At 54.6% G+C, this 13,584-nt stretch overlaps 1 protein-coding gene across 3 annotated transcripts in view; it reads right to left on the reverse strand.

Moving 5' to 3' along the window:
* The window catches only part of ACAD9 (acyl-CoA dehydrogenase family member 9), a 29,744-nt gene that overhangs the window by 5,071 nt on the left and 11,089 nt on the right, over positions 1-13,584 (reverse strand). For 2 of the 3 annotated variants that reach the window (XM_074344224.1, XM_074344222.1), the window contains exons 3-9: positions 9,290-9,391; positions 6,853-6,959; positions 6,102-6,202; positions 5,339-5,417; positions 4,272-4,446; positions 2,473-2,546; positions 1,313-1,388 (exon numbers count right to left, since the gene is read on the reverse strand). In XM_074344224.1, coding sequence (XP_074200325.1) covers positions 1,313-1,388; positions 2,473-2,546; positions 4,272-4,446; positions 5,339-5,417; positions 6,102-6,202; positions 6,853-6,936 — 589 coding nt within the window. In that variant the 5' untranslated portion in view covers positions 6,937-6,959; positions 9,290-9,391. The remainder of the gene's footprint in view (positions 1-1,312; positions 1,389-2,472; positions 2,547-4,271; positions 4,447-5,338; positions 5,418-6,101; positions 6,203-6,852; positions 6,960-9,289; positions 9,392-13,584) is intronic. The other variant, XM_074344223.1, reaches the window with a different exon arrangement.

The raw sequence follows: 13,584 nt of genomic DNA on the forward strand, positions 1-13,584 counted from the left end.
GTGCCCACGGCGGTGGACAGGGGTGGGCACGGGCTGGCGTCGGACCAGCTGTGAACCTGGCATGTGTTCTCTCTCACTAGCTGAGCCGGGCCAAGCGGCTTCACCTCAAGAACAACCCCGAGAGTGGCAAAGCCCACGGGACGCGGGTGTAAGGCCCCTGGCAGAGCTGCAGAAGCATCCTGCGTGGCGGGGACAGGCGCGTGTCTGTCACCGACAGCAGGGGGGTGGCCGGTCTGGACCACAGGGCCGTGGCTTCTAAGTGTATAGCTGAACACGGTCTGCGTCACGGGCCCGGCCCTGAAGACTCCAAGGGACCCAGCAGCCTCCCGTCTGGTCAGCAACAAGTCTGCCCTCGACCCCCCTTGCAGCCAGCCCTCTCTGAATGCTCCCACAGACAGGATCCAGCCAGAAACTGGCCCCACAGTGGGCTCAGGAGGTAGACTGGCTCCCACATCCCCACGTCTGGGCCTCGGGATCTCAGAGACTCCGTATCCTTGGGGACAGGCTGACTGTGAGAGTGAAACCCACGCAATAAGGAGTTTTCCAGATGGGAAAGCAGAGGCCCAGGCGGCCTCTGGGCCTTGGGGGCAGCTCAGAAAAGTGGGGTCGGCTTTTAGACCCGGGTGTATGGTCTTGGACAAATCATTTACCTTCTCTGAGCCTCAGTCTCCTCATCTGTAAAATGAGAGTAAGAGCCCAAAACAAACCTTCCCGCCGCCGCCTCGCCCTGAACCCCGAGCACCCAGGGGTGCGCCAGCCCCAGGTACACCCCGCACCCAGCCAAGGCCCTCGTTTCCCTGCAGTCCTGCCCGCAAAGTGAGGACGGCTGTGGTGTTCTGCGCCCACCAAACCCCACGGGGCTGCTCTCACTTCTCAGGCAAAGGAAAGCCGAGGGACGGGGAGTCCCGCCCTGACCCCGCTGCTCACTGCCGTGCAGTCACCTGCAGGACAGGCTCCCGTGAGAGTCAGCGCCCAGGTTTATCAGCGTCTGGCTCACACTCGGATGTTCGATAAGCGGCTCTGTCCTTAGCGGTCAGGGCAGCACCCTCTCTACCTCCGAGAGAGCGTTCCCCCCACCACCTGTGGGAGGAAGTCAGGGGAGGGTGCAAACATGAACCCGCCTCTTCCGGGGCGGCCCAAGTGTGTCCTCTGGCCTCAACTGAAGCCCGGATCCCAGACTTGGACGGGACAGGCTGTTGGCGGCCTGGCTCAGGCTGACCTGCCCGGGGATGCAGCAGGGCCTCTGGGCCGCAGCGGGTGGGTGTGGTGGGAGCAAGGCCACCGCCTCGGGCTCCTGTCCCAACTCACCTACCGATCAGTCTCTTGAGCATCCCGGCCACGGCACTGCCCATGCTGAACCGCCCACTGTTGAGGACGTTCATGGCCACCTGCAGAGAAGGGGGAGCTCGCTGTGGGTCCGCTGTCCTGGCGTCCTGCTGGGAGAAGCCCAAGGGCCCCGGGGGCAGGAGGTGACAGACCTTGACGGTGCCTATTCGTGCTGCCAGAGCTCCCCTGACAACAAAAGGCAGCGTCGGGCTGCAGTTACTCATCCTGACAACCCTCGCTGGGCTGGGCTGGGCGAGAGCACGGTCCCGACACCCCATCATCAGGTGACTGCATCACTGCAACGGCTCTCAGACGGCCTTGGAGTCACCCCCAGAAAAGAAACGGGACGCCTCTCTCCACCTCAGTGGAAGGGAGCAGAAACTAACTTGTCGGGTAGCTGCTGCCAGCGCCCCACTTTCCCAGCAACCCTTCAGTGTCAGGGCCCCATCCGACAGAAGAAGAACCTGAGGTTCAGAGTGGAGAACCAGCTCCACAGCAAGCGCCTGCCTGATGCGCAGGCCCAGGCCCTCTGCGCTGAGCCAGCCCCTTCCACCAACTTGACCTGCTCCTCCCCACAGTCGTGGAGGTAGTTAAGGGGCTCGGCCAGCTTCTTTCCTCTCCTCTAACCTCAGCTTCCTACCTGAAGCACGTGGTGAGCACACACCTGCTTCCCCAGCACCAGACTGCCCAGGCTTGGGGAGGCGCCCCCGCAGAGGCCCACAGGGGCACAGAGACATGGCCACTCAGGCAGCAGGTGGTCAGTGGTGTAAGGTGACTGAAGGGGGACACGAGTCCAGTGGGAACGGCTGAGGAGTAGGATGGTGGGAGCCCCTGAGCTGGGGCTGCCAGGCTGCGTAGGGGAGAAGGGCATCTCGGGCTCAGGGGTCAGGTGGTCACCAGCACAAGGCTCCTAGAGGACACCATGACCTGCCCACCTCTGCCTAAGCCCCTGACGCCCGGGGCTGCTACGGCCCAGCCTGTCTTCTGGACGCCAACTTCTCACCACTATGCTGACGCCCCAGCAGAGGGCCACGTGCCCACCAGGCCAGCACAGCCTACTCCGCTCTGAGCCAGGAGGGGACAGGAAGCTGGGGCCAGCAACACACGGGACGGCCTGGGACTCACGGGGCCGCTAGGGCAACTCACCTTAAAGCCACCTCCAACTTCTCCGAGGACGTTTCCGACGGGCACCCTGGTGTTCTCAAAGTGGACCTCGCAAGCTGAAACACAAACCCAGGGCCTCAGCTGACAGGCAGGGCGCTGCGCCCGCCTGCAGGCAGGCCGCGCGGTTCACCCCTCCTCCCTCCGTCCCGTCTGCACTGCGCCTGCCGACACACGGACAGAAGGACACGGCTCGCGGCCACTGGGCCTGCACCGGCTAGGGGAGATGAAACGGTGTGCAAGGTGTCCAGCACTGGGGGGGGCGCTGCGGGTGACAACACGGCCCCGGGACGGTGCGGGGGCTGGCGGGAGTGGCTAATGACGGGTTACTGAGGGCTCCTATCACACTTCTCTGAGGTGCAGCCTGAAGGCTGGGAAGGAGCCGGAGCGGGGTACTAGTCCGGGAGGTGGGCCCCGTCTAAGGCCGCACATCCATGGCATCGGTCCCGCCTGCTCCTGCTCTAAGGCCGCCCCCTCCCCTGCCTACAACACCGCAGGCCGTGTGGCCACAGTCGGGGCCGGCATGAGCAGGCGCTTCCCTGTGCCAACAGCCTGGCTGGGCCCCCGGGGGCTCGGACCTGCGTGAGGAGCCCCCACCTGGTCAGGAACCCACGGCACGGAGTCCCAGGGCAGCTTCTCAGACAGGCTGTGGCCACAACAGGCGGCACAGACCTCTGAGGGCCAGGCAGACCAGGCCAGGCCACGTGTGGGCAGCCAGCACCGCTGACCTTTATTCTCCGGCACCTGCGTTCAGACGGCCGGTTGTGGATGCAGCGAGGGCCCCGGCGTCCTGGCCGCTGGCCCTATTTGTGGCTTAAGTACCAGCTGCTGAGAGGACCCGGCCTCCTGACTTCACGCTGCCCCACTCAACCCTCTCTCGGGGCCTCTGCACCACCCACCTGACCTCAGTGGGGGCAGCAGTGCCTGGCATGGCCCTGTTCCCTGCGGCCCACCTCAGTCACCAGCCAGCTCTACCACCAGCATGCCATGCCCGGTCCCTCCTCGGCAGGCAGCCGCGGTCACGGTGGTGACCCTGGAGCACAGCAGCTGCCCGGGCCGCTCTCATGTGCACTGACGTCCACACCCGTCCTAACACAGCCTTCCCACGGCACCTCCGTGGTGGGTTCTGTTCTCTCCCCTCTCCTTTAGGTGACAAAACCAAAGTACAGAAAAGTAAACTAGTTTGTTCAAGGTCATGCATTCTATGTGGCAGAGCCAGGTCAGAGCTCGGGGCCCCCGGACCCATGCTGAACAGATGTCAGGGGCAAATGCCACCATCCAGAATGCCAGGTCCCCAAAGACGAAGCTGCAAAAGGGAAATGGGCCTGGTGGTGCCCCTGCAGCACTGACACTCCATGGTCTAAACTGAGGGACCCAAGAGGCAGAGTCTCATGAGGGCAATTTGTGGGAGAGTTGTCTCAAGTGAACCGAGCACTGACCAGGGGCCACAGGCAGGCCGGGACGGGGAGGAGTTCCAGGCGGGAAAGACAGGGGCTGCTGCGATGGAACCCTGCCGCCTGCCCCCGAGGCCGCAGCGACCTCCCCTCGCAGTCCCCAGAGCCCGACACGTGGAGAGGTGCGGTGGGCATCTGCTGGGCTGGTGAGTTAGCTCCAGGGACTGCCCTGCACGGTGGGGGCGCTCCTGACCAGATTTCAATAAAATGCTTTGGGGGAACCAAACCTCTTCCCATCTCTTTTTACCTTGATGTTTGACATCTTTTTATCAAAACGAAATCTCTCTCCCCCCCACCCCACACACACACGCACACTTGAGTACTACTCACTGTTGGAGCCTCGGATCCCTAACTTGTCCTCAGGTTTCCCGTTGGTGACTCCACCGAAGTCTCTCTCTACTATGAACGCCGTGATCTTGTCCTTCACTGAACCATCGGAATCAACCACCTCGGTCTTGGCAAACACAGTAAAAACATTGGCCAGCCCTCCATTGGTGATCCAGACCTGAGGAGAGAGCAGAAGGGCCCTGGAGAAAATCAAGCCACCACACCCCACTGCTCGGCGCCCGCGGCCGGCAAGCCTCAGGCAGGAGGGGAGCCCCTCTGGGGCCGCCCGGCCCTCGCGAGCGGGGACGGGGGCTCTACCCAGTGTCCCCAGGAGACACCGGTGGCCGCGCGCACGCGCGCGTGTGTGTATGTATGTGTGCATACGTGTGCGCGTGGAGGGCAGCTGGCGGTCCTAAGACGGCTCAGTTTCTAGCTCGAAACAGTCTGGGGTGGGAGGGAGGCAGAGGGGAGCCAGGAGAAGGGGCAGGAAGATGAGCAGGAGGCGGGGGAGAGGCCTGTCAGCAAACCGCCACGTACGCGGCACACAGAGCTTATTGGGCCCTTGACTCAGGCCGGCGGCTGAAAGCCGCCCAGGGCTGAGACGGTCGGGGAAGCGTGCGCGCTGACTAGAGAGCGAGAGCCCAACGGCAGCTGTGAGTGTAACCGTGGTGCTGTGCCGCCAGCCGTCCTGTCCTGAGGCCCACGGCCCAGGGGGTGGCGACCTAACAAACGCTGAAGCCGGGAGCAGGGGGTGGAGGTTCACAACACAAAACTTCTGTGTGTGTTTCATTTTGTAGTAAAAAATTAACCACCAGACACACAAGAGCAGCTTGGGGAGATAGGTGGCACCACGGAGGCCCAAAGACTGGAACCAGGACGCCTTGGTTCCCATCCTGCCACGAAGCAGGTGCGATGATGGCCAAGTGGCCTCTCTGAGCCAGTTTCTTCTTCCAAAAGAGTAGGAGGATCACCCACAGATGGTGGTCAAGGGATGACACGGTGCGTGGAAAGTGGTCAGTGCGTGGTGGTGAAGTAAGGACAGACACCCCGACACGGCCCCGGGGCTGTACCTTGGAGCCGTTGAGGACATAGTGTTTCTTGTCTTCACTTAACGTCGCCCTGGTCTGGATGGAGGCAGCGTCACTCCCGCTGGGGACAGAAAAACGCAGTTGAGGAGTAACGCTGGCAACAGAGAACGGTTTTCAGGGCCCCAGATGGAAGGTTTCAGTACTTAACACAGGCCTTGGCCAACTTTTACAACAAAGGGCCAGATGATAAATATGTTCAGCTTTGCAACCACAATCTGTAAGCAAATGGGCATGTTCTAGTAGAACTCCCTTTACAAGAGCCGGTGGCCGGGTGGGTTTGGCGGACCCCTGCTGCACCACACTGGGTGAAAGGACGGCAGTGGCAGCCTCTGGGAGGTAAACACGGAGCTGTGGCTCACACGGGCTCAGGGCTCCTGCGAGGCGGGGTGCAGGGGCACCCGGCTCCTGAGGTCATGGAGGGGCTGGTAACGGACTCGCCGTCAGCAGCCGAGTCCCGCCAGCCTTGCCCCATCCGGACATGGACTCGGGGCTGATCACTCGTCTCCCCGAATCCCAGTGCACGGCCTGCAAAGCGGGGGGACCCCCCACCACCTGCTCAGCTGATGTGAAGCCGGGACGTGCTATCGTGCGTGAGGAGGGCTGTCAGGCCGTCTGTAAAGGTCACTGGGCGGGAAGCGAGGTGAAGGGAGGAAAGCAGGAGAGCTGGCAAGGAAGGTCTGCAGGGCCTCAGGGCGCCACCCCGTCAACACGCCCGGAAGCTGTCGCGTGACCCCCAAGGGCAGACCTGGCGGGCTCCGTCAGGCAGAAGGCAGCCACGTGCTCCCCGGACGCCAGCCTGGGCAGGTACCTGGCCTTCTGCTCCTCACTGCCGGCCAGGAGGATCCCCTGACAAGACACACATAGGCTGGTCTCAGCTGGGAGGGAGGAGCGAGTGAAATGCTCGCAGAACACGGCCCCTTCTGGAACATGCTTCCTTTATGTGTGAGGACACATTCTGAGCTCAGAGCCATCAGCCCCAGGGGAAATATGGGGGGCTGCTGGGGAGGCTGGGGGGTCCCCCTCAAGGGCACAGTCTAGGGCGGCTCAGGCCGGCAGGACCCGCGTGGCTCTGGGGCTGGACTTGGGTTTTCACTGCAGCTCCTCCCTGTCCTGGCTGCGGGCGGGGGACCGGGGGCACCAGAGCCACACCTGGTGTCTGGCCAACATCAGGATGGCCCACCCTTCAGTCAGCACCAAAGCGAACCACTCTTGGGTGGGGCCTGGCCCAGGGCTCCCTTGCCTCTCAGTTTTTCCGTGGAGCAAAAACAACCCAAATAACGGGACTGTCACCGAGAGCTGGCGTGGGGTAGGGGGTGTGGGGACTGAGCGCAGTATGAAATGGGCGCTGATCCCATGGGGCGAGGCCGCAGGACAGCTGGGCCCACCCCCAAAGACTCCCCTCTTGGTAAGGAAGTGAGCAAGCCCGCTGCCTCGCTGTCCCCGCGTGACCCTGGAAGACCTTGAGAGAGCATCGCCCAGAACCGCAGACCCCTGACCTTGAGGCCGATGGCCTGATGTGCGGCCAGGGTCACGGTGATGGAGCCGTCCATGCTGATGACCTCCCCCAGCCGTGCGTACATGGTGTTGGAGAGGCCCAGGCCACCTAGAAGAGAAACAGGCCAGATTCACTGGTGCTCCGACCCCAGCCCTCCCAGGAAAGGCAGAGGCTTCGCTGGGCTTTCTGGATTATAAAGTTTTGCCAATGCACCACTGAAAGGCTCACAGTACGGAGAGGTACAAAGGAAGCAAAAATTTTCTGTACACTTATCATTCAGAAAGAATGTTTTTGTGCACATCCTTTCAGACTTTTTTTTGGCCATATAAACATATACAGATATATATTCTAATATAAAACATAACGTTTGCTACAAAAATACGTAAGCACCTATACACACACTGAGTCATTTAAAACGCTGTGAACACCCCCCATCACAGATCCAGAGCTTTATAAACACAAACCCTATCCGGTGTCCACTCCCAGCACCGCACGGCCTCTAGGACAGGTTCCTCCACCTCAGCGCCCTGACCACTGGGGCTGGGCCTTCTCTGCTGGGGGGCAAGGGTGTCCCACGGACTGTACGGAGCTTGGCCGCATCCTCGGCCTCTGCCCACTAGACGCCAGTAGCTCCCCCTCCCACACAGCTCTGACTACAAACATGTCTCTAGACGTAACGTGCCCTGGGGGCAAGATCACCCTGGTTAGGAGTCACTGTTCTAGGAGCAAAGGGACAAAAACATTAGAAAACCAAAACCTCCACTGAACTGGGGATTCTGCATCTCATTCTGAACTTCCACAGGTGGTGGGGTGGCCTTAGGGGCATCGTATAAGTGACCACCTGAGGCCTAAGCTCAGGCGCCCAACAAGGAGCAGAAACGGCCCTGAACTCCGGGGTGTGGGCCCGAGCCATCACACGGCCTGGCTGCAGGGGGCCCTTCACACACACAGGGGAGGGCTGAGTCCCTGCAGGGGTGCGCAGTGGTCCCTGGGTTCAGTTAGGACCCCGCCTCTGTTTCTATCAAAGCCCTTTTGTTTCTAATTGTTTCGTATACTGGTCAGTTTTGTTAAAAAAGGAAGGGAGGGAGGGAGAAAAACCGTGATGCTTTTTCCCCAAGAAAGTATCAGTGAAATCATGGGGGCAGGGGGACAGTGAACGGGGACAGGTGGCAGGTGGGTGGGGACTGCCGACGAGGGAGGAGCGGAGGGCTCGCAGGGACCTAGGGGCAGAGATCCAGCCTGCCAGGGCCTTCAGAAGGAACGCTGCCCTCAAATGCTCTGGGCAGGAGCAAGGCTGCTGCTGCCTTCACTTCCCAAGGAAGGGGTTTTATAAAGGAAAGAAAACGAGATAGCCCCAAACGTGACCACTATCACCCCTGAAAAGGCACTTTCACACCGGAGAGCAGGGCAGAGAATGAGAATAGGGGAGGGGTGGTGCAGTCTCTCTCTCTCTCTCACACACCACGTGCTGGCATAAGACACACGGACGCAAAGACTCATTCCACTCTGACACAGAAGTCGTCTGGAGGAAAAGTAACTACTTCTCATCAAGAAGAAGTACTTCTAAATGCTGCTGGAGGGACAGACGTCACTACCACCCGGCCGTGCGCAGCAGCGCTCCTCTGCTGCCTGTTTCCTCCGAGCACTAAGCCCCCGTCTTCCCAGCTGATGACGGACCACCTCCGCTCTCCGGCTCCAGCCCCGCCGGCTCTCTGTGGGATATTCCACGTGCTCTGCACGTCATTGCAGACAATTCCCAGTGGCTTGTGAGTTACAGCACCGACAAGCCTCAGATGTCTGGGAGGAGCCTCGTCGCCCACATCACGTCCCTCCTGTCACCGGCGGCTGCACATTTGTTAGGAGACAAGGGCCGCGTGGCCCCCGGCAGAGGTCGGTGCTGCATTCTGCCGCCAGGGGGCGCAGCAGCAACGATGCCGTCTTCTGCAGAGAAGGCCATTTCTTATGTAACTTGGAATTGTGGTGAGAGGTATTTCACAGGATGACAAGAGACACCCTTTAACAGCTTAAACACTACAATAAACTCAGATATAAATTAAAATCTGATGTGATTACAATATGCCTCGGAATCAAGACAGTCAGGCGTCACACTGTTTTGCCCTAACTTCTCACCTCTTGTCTCAGGCTGGGCCCTGAGCTGAGGAGGCTGGGAGGGCCCGGCTGCCAGGGCCAGCCCTGCTCCAGGTGACAGCGGCGCAGGGCTCCGCGGCCCCTCCTGCCCCACCGCCCACAGCCCACACACCGGCACCCCATACTCAGCCCTTAACGGACATGTTAATCAACTCTAGCATTTTTACAGCCCACCCTCGGACTTACTGCATCTTCAAAGGCCACCTTTCCCAAACAGAATCCTTTTTTGGACAAATACAGAGCACTCTGTTGAGGGCCAAACCAGTGGGGTGGCGGTTTCCTTTACTCACCATATTCCTCTGGGACCAGCAACCCAAAAAGCCCCAGGCTCTTCAGTTTCTCTAAAGTTTCATTTGGGATTTTCCCCTCCTGGTCGATTTTTCGAGAGTCCACTGTCAAGAGGAAATATTCTGATTAAACAAAACATAACCTCCTCTTACGCACATAGAAGTGCACAGGACAACTGTCATGCAGGACACGGTCCCAGCATCAGAAACTCCAAAACCGGAGACGGCCTAGCCGTGCTCAGTCACCGTGTGCTCCACTTCACCTCATTAGCCCAGCAAGAACTGTACTTTTTTTAAATTACCAGCACCAGGTACTGTTGGTTCTTGATCTGGGTGTATTCATTGCGTAAAACTGCAAATTATACACTTAGGAGAACTAAACTTTTCTGTAGGCATTTACTAAGCTTGAGTTTTTGCTTTATCACCCGTGCCTTCTAGAAAATTAGAGCATAAGGACCCAGCTCCAGCGCTGCCCTAAAACGTCAGGCTAGATGGCCAGGCTCTGGGCAGCATCCGGGCTGGGACCCACTCGTGCTCAGAAATCACAGCTTCTCCCCGAGGGCCCACAGGTTCTGAGAACAGGTTATTCTGCACCAACGTTCACATTCATCAGAGCAGAACTAAACCGTGTTAGGTTTACAACTGCACAATTCTGTACGAATCAAGTATTTTTTAACTGCCAACAAGTTAAACTTCATCAGTATCATAAATTTAAAAAATACCCATCATCTACACTTATAAATTTCTATACGTGTGGGTCACTAGTGAGGAATGCGGACGCCCCAAATCCCTCACTTTTTACCTTTACAACTTCACTTAACGTGTGTAATTGGCACACAGTAAACTGCACGTTATTTAGAATAATTTAAATTCTGACATATTTGCCCTTGAAACCGTCCCTACAATCAACAAAAACGTTCCCTTTTCCACCAAGCATCCTCGTGCCGCTGTGACCACCCTTTCCCCGCACCTCCGCCCCCCGACAACCCCTAGGCTTTTTGCCTACAGACCGGTGTGCGTTGCTGTGTTTTTATACAAGCAGAACCACACAGCCTGAGCCCCTGCGGCCTGGCCCCTCTGACTCGGCGTCATGACTCTGCCATCCGCCCATGCGGCTGCAGGCCGAGTGCTCCACACCTGCGCACTGCTCGGTGTTCTGCTGTATGGGAGGGCAAACTGCTTATCTAGTCACCTCTTGAAGGACACCTGGGTGGTTCCCACCTTTCAGCTTTTAGAAATAAAGACCCCATGACCATTCACATCCGAGTCTTCGTGCAGCTGCATGTGTTCACCTCGCCCTGGAGCGCGGCGGCTGGGCGGCGGCGGGGGGGGGGGGGACGGAGGCACGGTTAACGTCTAAGGAACTGGCAGGACCCGGGGAGACCTCCTCGCAGACAACATGGAGTAACAGGGCTTGCATTTATTTATCTTGCTGCCTTAGATTACAGGGCACTGGGCACAACGAGGAAGAGGAATGAAAAAAAGAGTAATACATAAATATGAACATATTTATAATTGTACCATAGAGTAATGTAATATATGGATATATTTGGGGATTTCCAAAGGAGAGCAGGGGAGGAGGGAGTGGGGGAATGTGGTATGACTGGTGATAGAAAATGTTTAAAAAAATAATGGCTAAAAATTTACCAAAGTTGATTAAACACTATAAAAACACAGATCCAAGAAGTTCAAAGAACCCCAAGAAAAATGAAGAAAACTACAGTAACATCAATTTCTCTAAAACCACTTAAAAGCAGCTAGAGACACAAGAAGCAACGTGTGGAAAGAACAAAGAGAAAACGGCAGGGAGGTCTCACTGGAAACAGTGCTGGTCGGAGAGACGACGAACGGGCTGAGCTAGAGACCGTCATCATAAGTGAAGCCAGCCAGAAAGAGACAGAAAAGTACCGTATCTCACTCAGATGTGGGATCTAAAAGAAGAAAAACAGAGGACACTACGAACTCACCTACAGAACAGAAGCAGACTCGCAGACACAGGAAACAATCTTACGGTTACCAGGAGAAAGGAGGTAGGAAGGGATAGATTTGGGAGTTTGAGACCTGCAAATGTTAGCCACTACATGTAAAAATAACTTTTAAAAAAAAGTTTCATCAAATTACCCAGGACATTTTTCACAGAATTAGAACAAATATTCCTAAAATTTATGTGGAATCACAAAAGACCCAGAATTGCCAAAGCAATATTGAAGAAAAAGAATGAAGCTGCAGGAACAACCCTCCCAGACTTCAGACAGCACTACAGAGCTACAGTCATCAAAACAGCATGGTATTGATACAAAAACAGACATATGGATCAATGGAACAGAATAGAGAGCCCAGAAATAAACCCATAAACTTTTGGTCAATTAATCTTTGACAAAGGAGGCAAGGATATACAATGGAGAAAAGACAGTCTCTTTTAAAAGTGGTGTTGGGAAAACTGTACACCTGCATGTGTATCAGTGAAGTTACAATACACCCTCAGACTATACACAAAAATAAACTCAAAATGACTTTATGATTTAAACCTAAGACAAGACACTATAAACCTCTTAGAAGAAAACACAGGCAAAACATTCTGACGTAAATCTTAGCAATGTTCTCCTAGGGCAGTCTACCCAAGCAATAGAAATAAAAGCAAAAATTAACAAATGGGACCTAATTAAACTTACAAGCTTCTGCACAGCAAAAAAAGGAAATCATAAGCAAAACAAAAAGACAACCTACAGAATGGGAGAAAATATTTGCGAAAGATGAGACTGACAAGGGCTTAACCACCAGAATATATAAACAGCTCATACAACTTAATAAAAAAAAAAACAAACAACCCAATCCAAAAAAGGGCAGAAGACCTAAACAAGCAATTCTCCAATGAAGACATACAAATGGTCAATAGGCACATGACAAAATGCTCAGGATCGCTAATTATCAGAGAAATGCACATCAAAACTACACACCAGTCAGAATGGCCACCATTCAAAAGTCCACTAACAATAAATGCTGGAGAGGGCATGGGGAAAAGGGACCCTCCTACACTGCTGGTGGGAATGCAGTTTGGTGCAGTCACTATGGAAAACAGTATGGAGGTTCCTCAAAAAACTAAAAATAGACTTGCCATATGCTCCAGCGATCCCACTCCTGGGCATATATCCAGAGGAAACCTTAATTCAAAAAGACACATGCACCCCAATGTTCACAGCAGCATAACATCCAAGACATGGAAACAACCTGAATATCCACTGACAGATGATTAGATAAAAAAAATTGTGGTATATTTATACAGTGGAATATTACTCAGCCATAAAAAAGAATAAAATGCCATTTGCAGCAACAGGGATGAATCTGAAGATTGTCATTTTAAGTAAAGTAAGCCAGAAAGGGTAAGAAAAATACCGTATGACATCACTTATATGTGGAATCTTGGGGGGAAAAAAAAAGACAAAGAACTTATTTACTAGACAGAAACAGACTCACAGACATAGAAAACAAATTTATGGTTACTAGAGGGGAAAGGGGGTGGGAAGGGATAAACTGGGAGTTCGAGATTTGCAGATACTAACATATATAAAATAGATAAATAACAAGTTTATACTGTATAGCACAGGGAACCATATTCAATATCTTGTAGTAACCTATAGTGAAGAATCTGAGAATGAATGTATGTACGTATGGTCCTATGTGACTGAAGTACTGTGCTGTACACCAGAAACTGACGTAACATTGTAAACTCACTGTACTTCAATAGCAATATGTTTAAGAAAAGGAAAAAAAAGTTTCTTCAATATAGCACAGGGAACTATATTCAATATCCTGTAATAACCTTTAATGAATAAGAATATGAAAATGAATATATGAATGTATATGCACGACTGGGCTGGGACAGTGTGCTGTTCACTGGAAACTGACACACTGTAACTGACTGTACTTCACTTAAAAAAAAGTAATTAAAAGGCACAGACTGGGGAAGGGTGAAATGGGTAGAGGGGACCAACCCTATGGGGATGGATGGAAATAAAGTTTTGGTGGTGAGCACGACACAGTACTCACAGAGGAAGGAGTATAATGCTATAAACCAATGTTACCTCAATAAAAAATAAATTTAAAAAGGCAAAGACTGTCCAATTGGACTTTAAAGAGATAATATTCAACTACGCTGCCCATAAGAAATCCAGTTTACCATTTCTATTTAAAATTTTTATTTTCAAATTAATATTAGGTTTAAAGAGAAGTCACAGAGACAGTACAGAGTTCCCATATACCCTTTATCCAGCTTCTCCTACGAGAACCTTAGAGGACCA

This window comes from Camelus bactrianus, chromosome 17 (genome assembly GCF_048773025.1).
Source record: "Camelus bactrianus isolate YW-2024 breed Bactrian camel chromosome 17, ASM4877302v1, whole genome shotgun sequence".
In the NCBI taxonomy this organism is placed as follows: Eukaryota; Metazoa; Chordata; class Mammalia; order Artiodactyla; family Camelidae; genus Camelus; species Camelus bactrianus.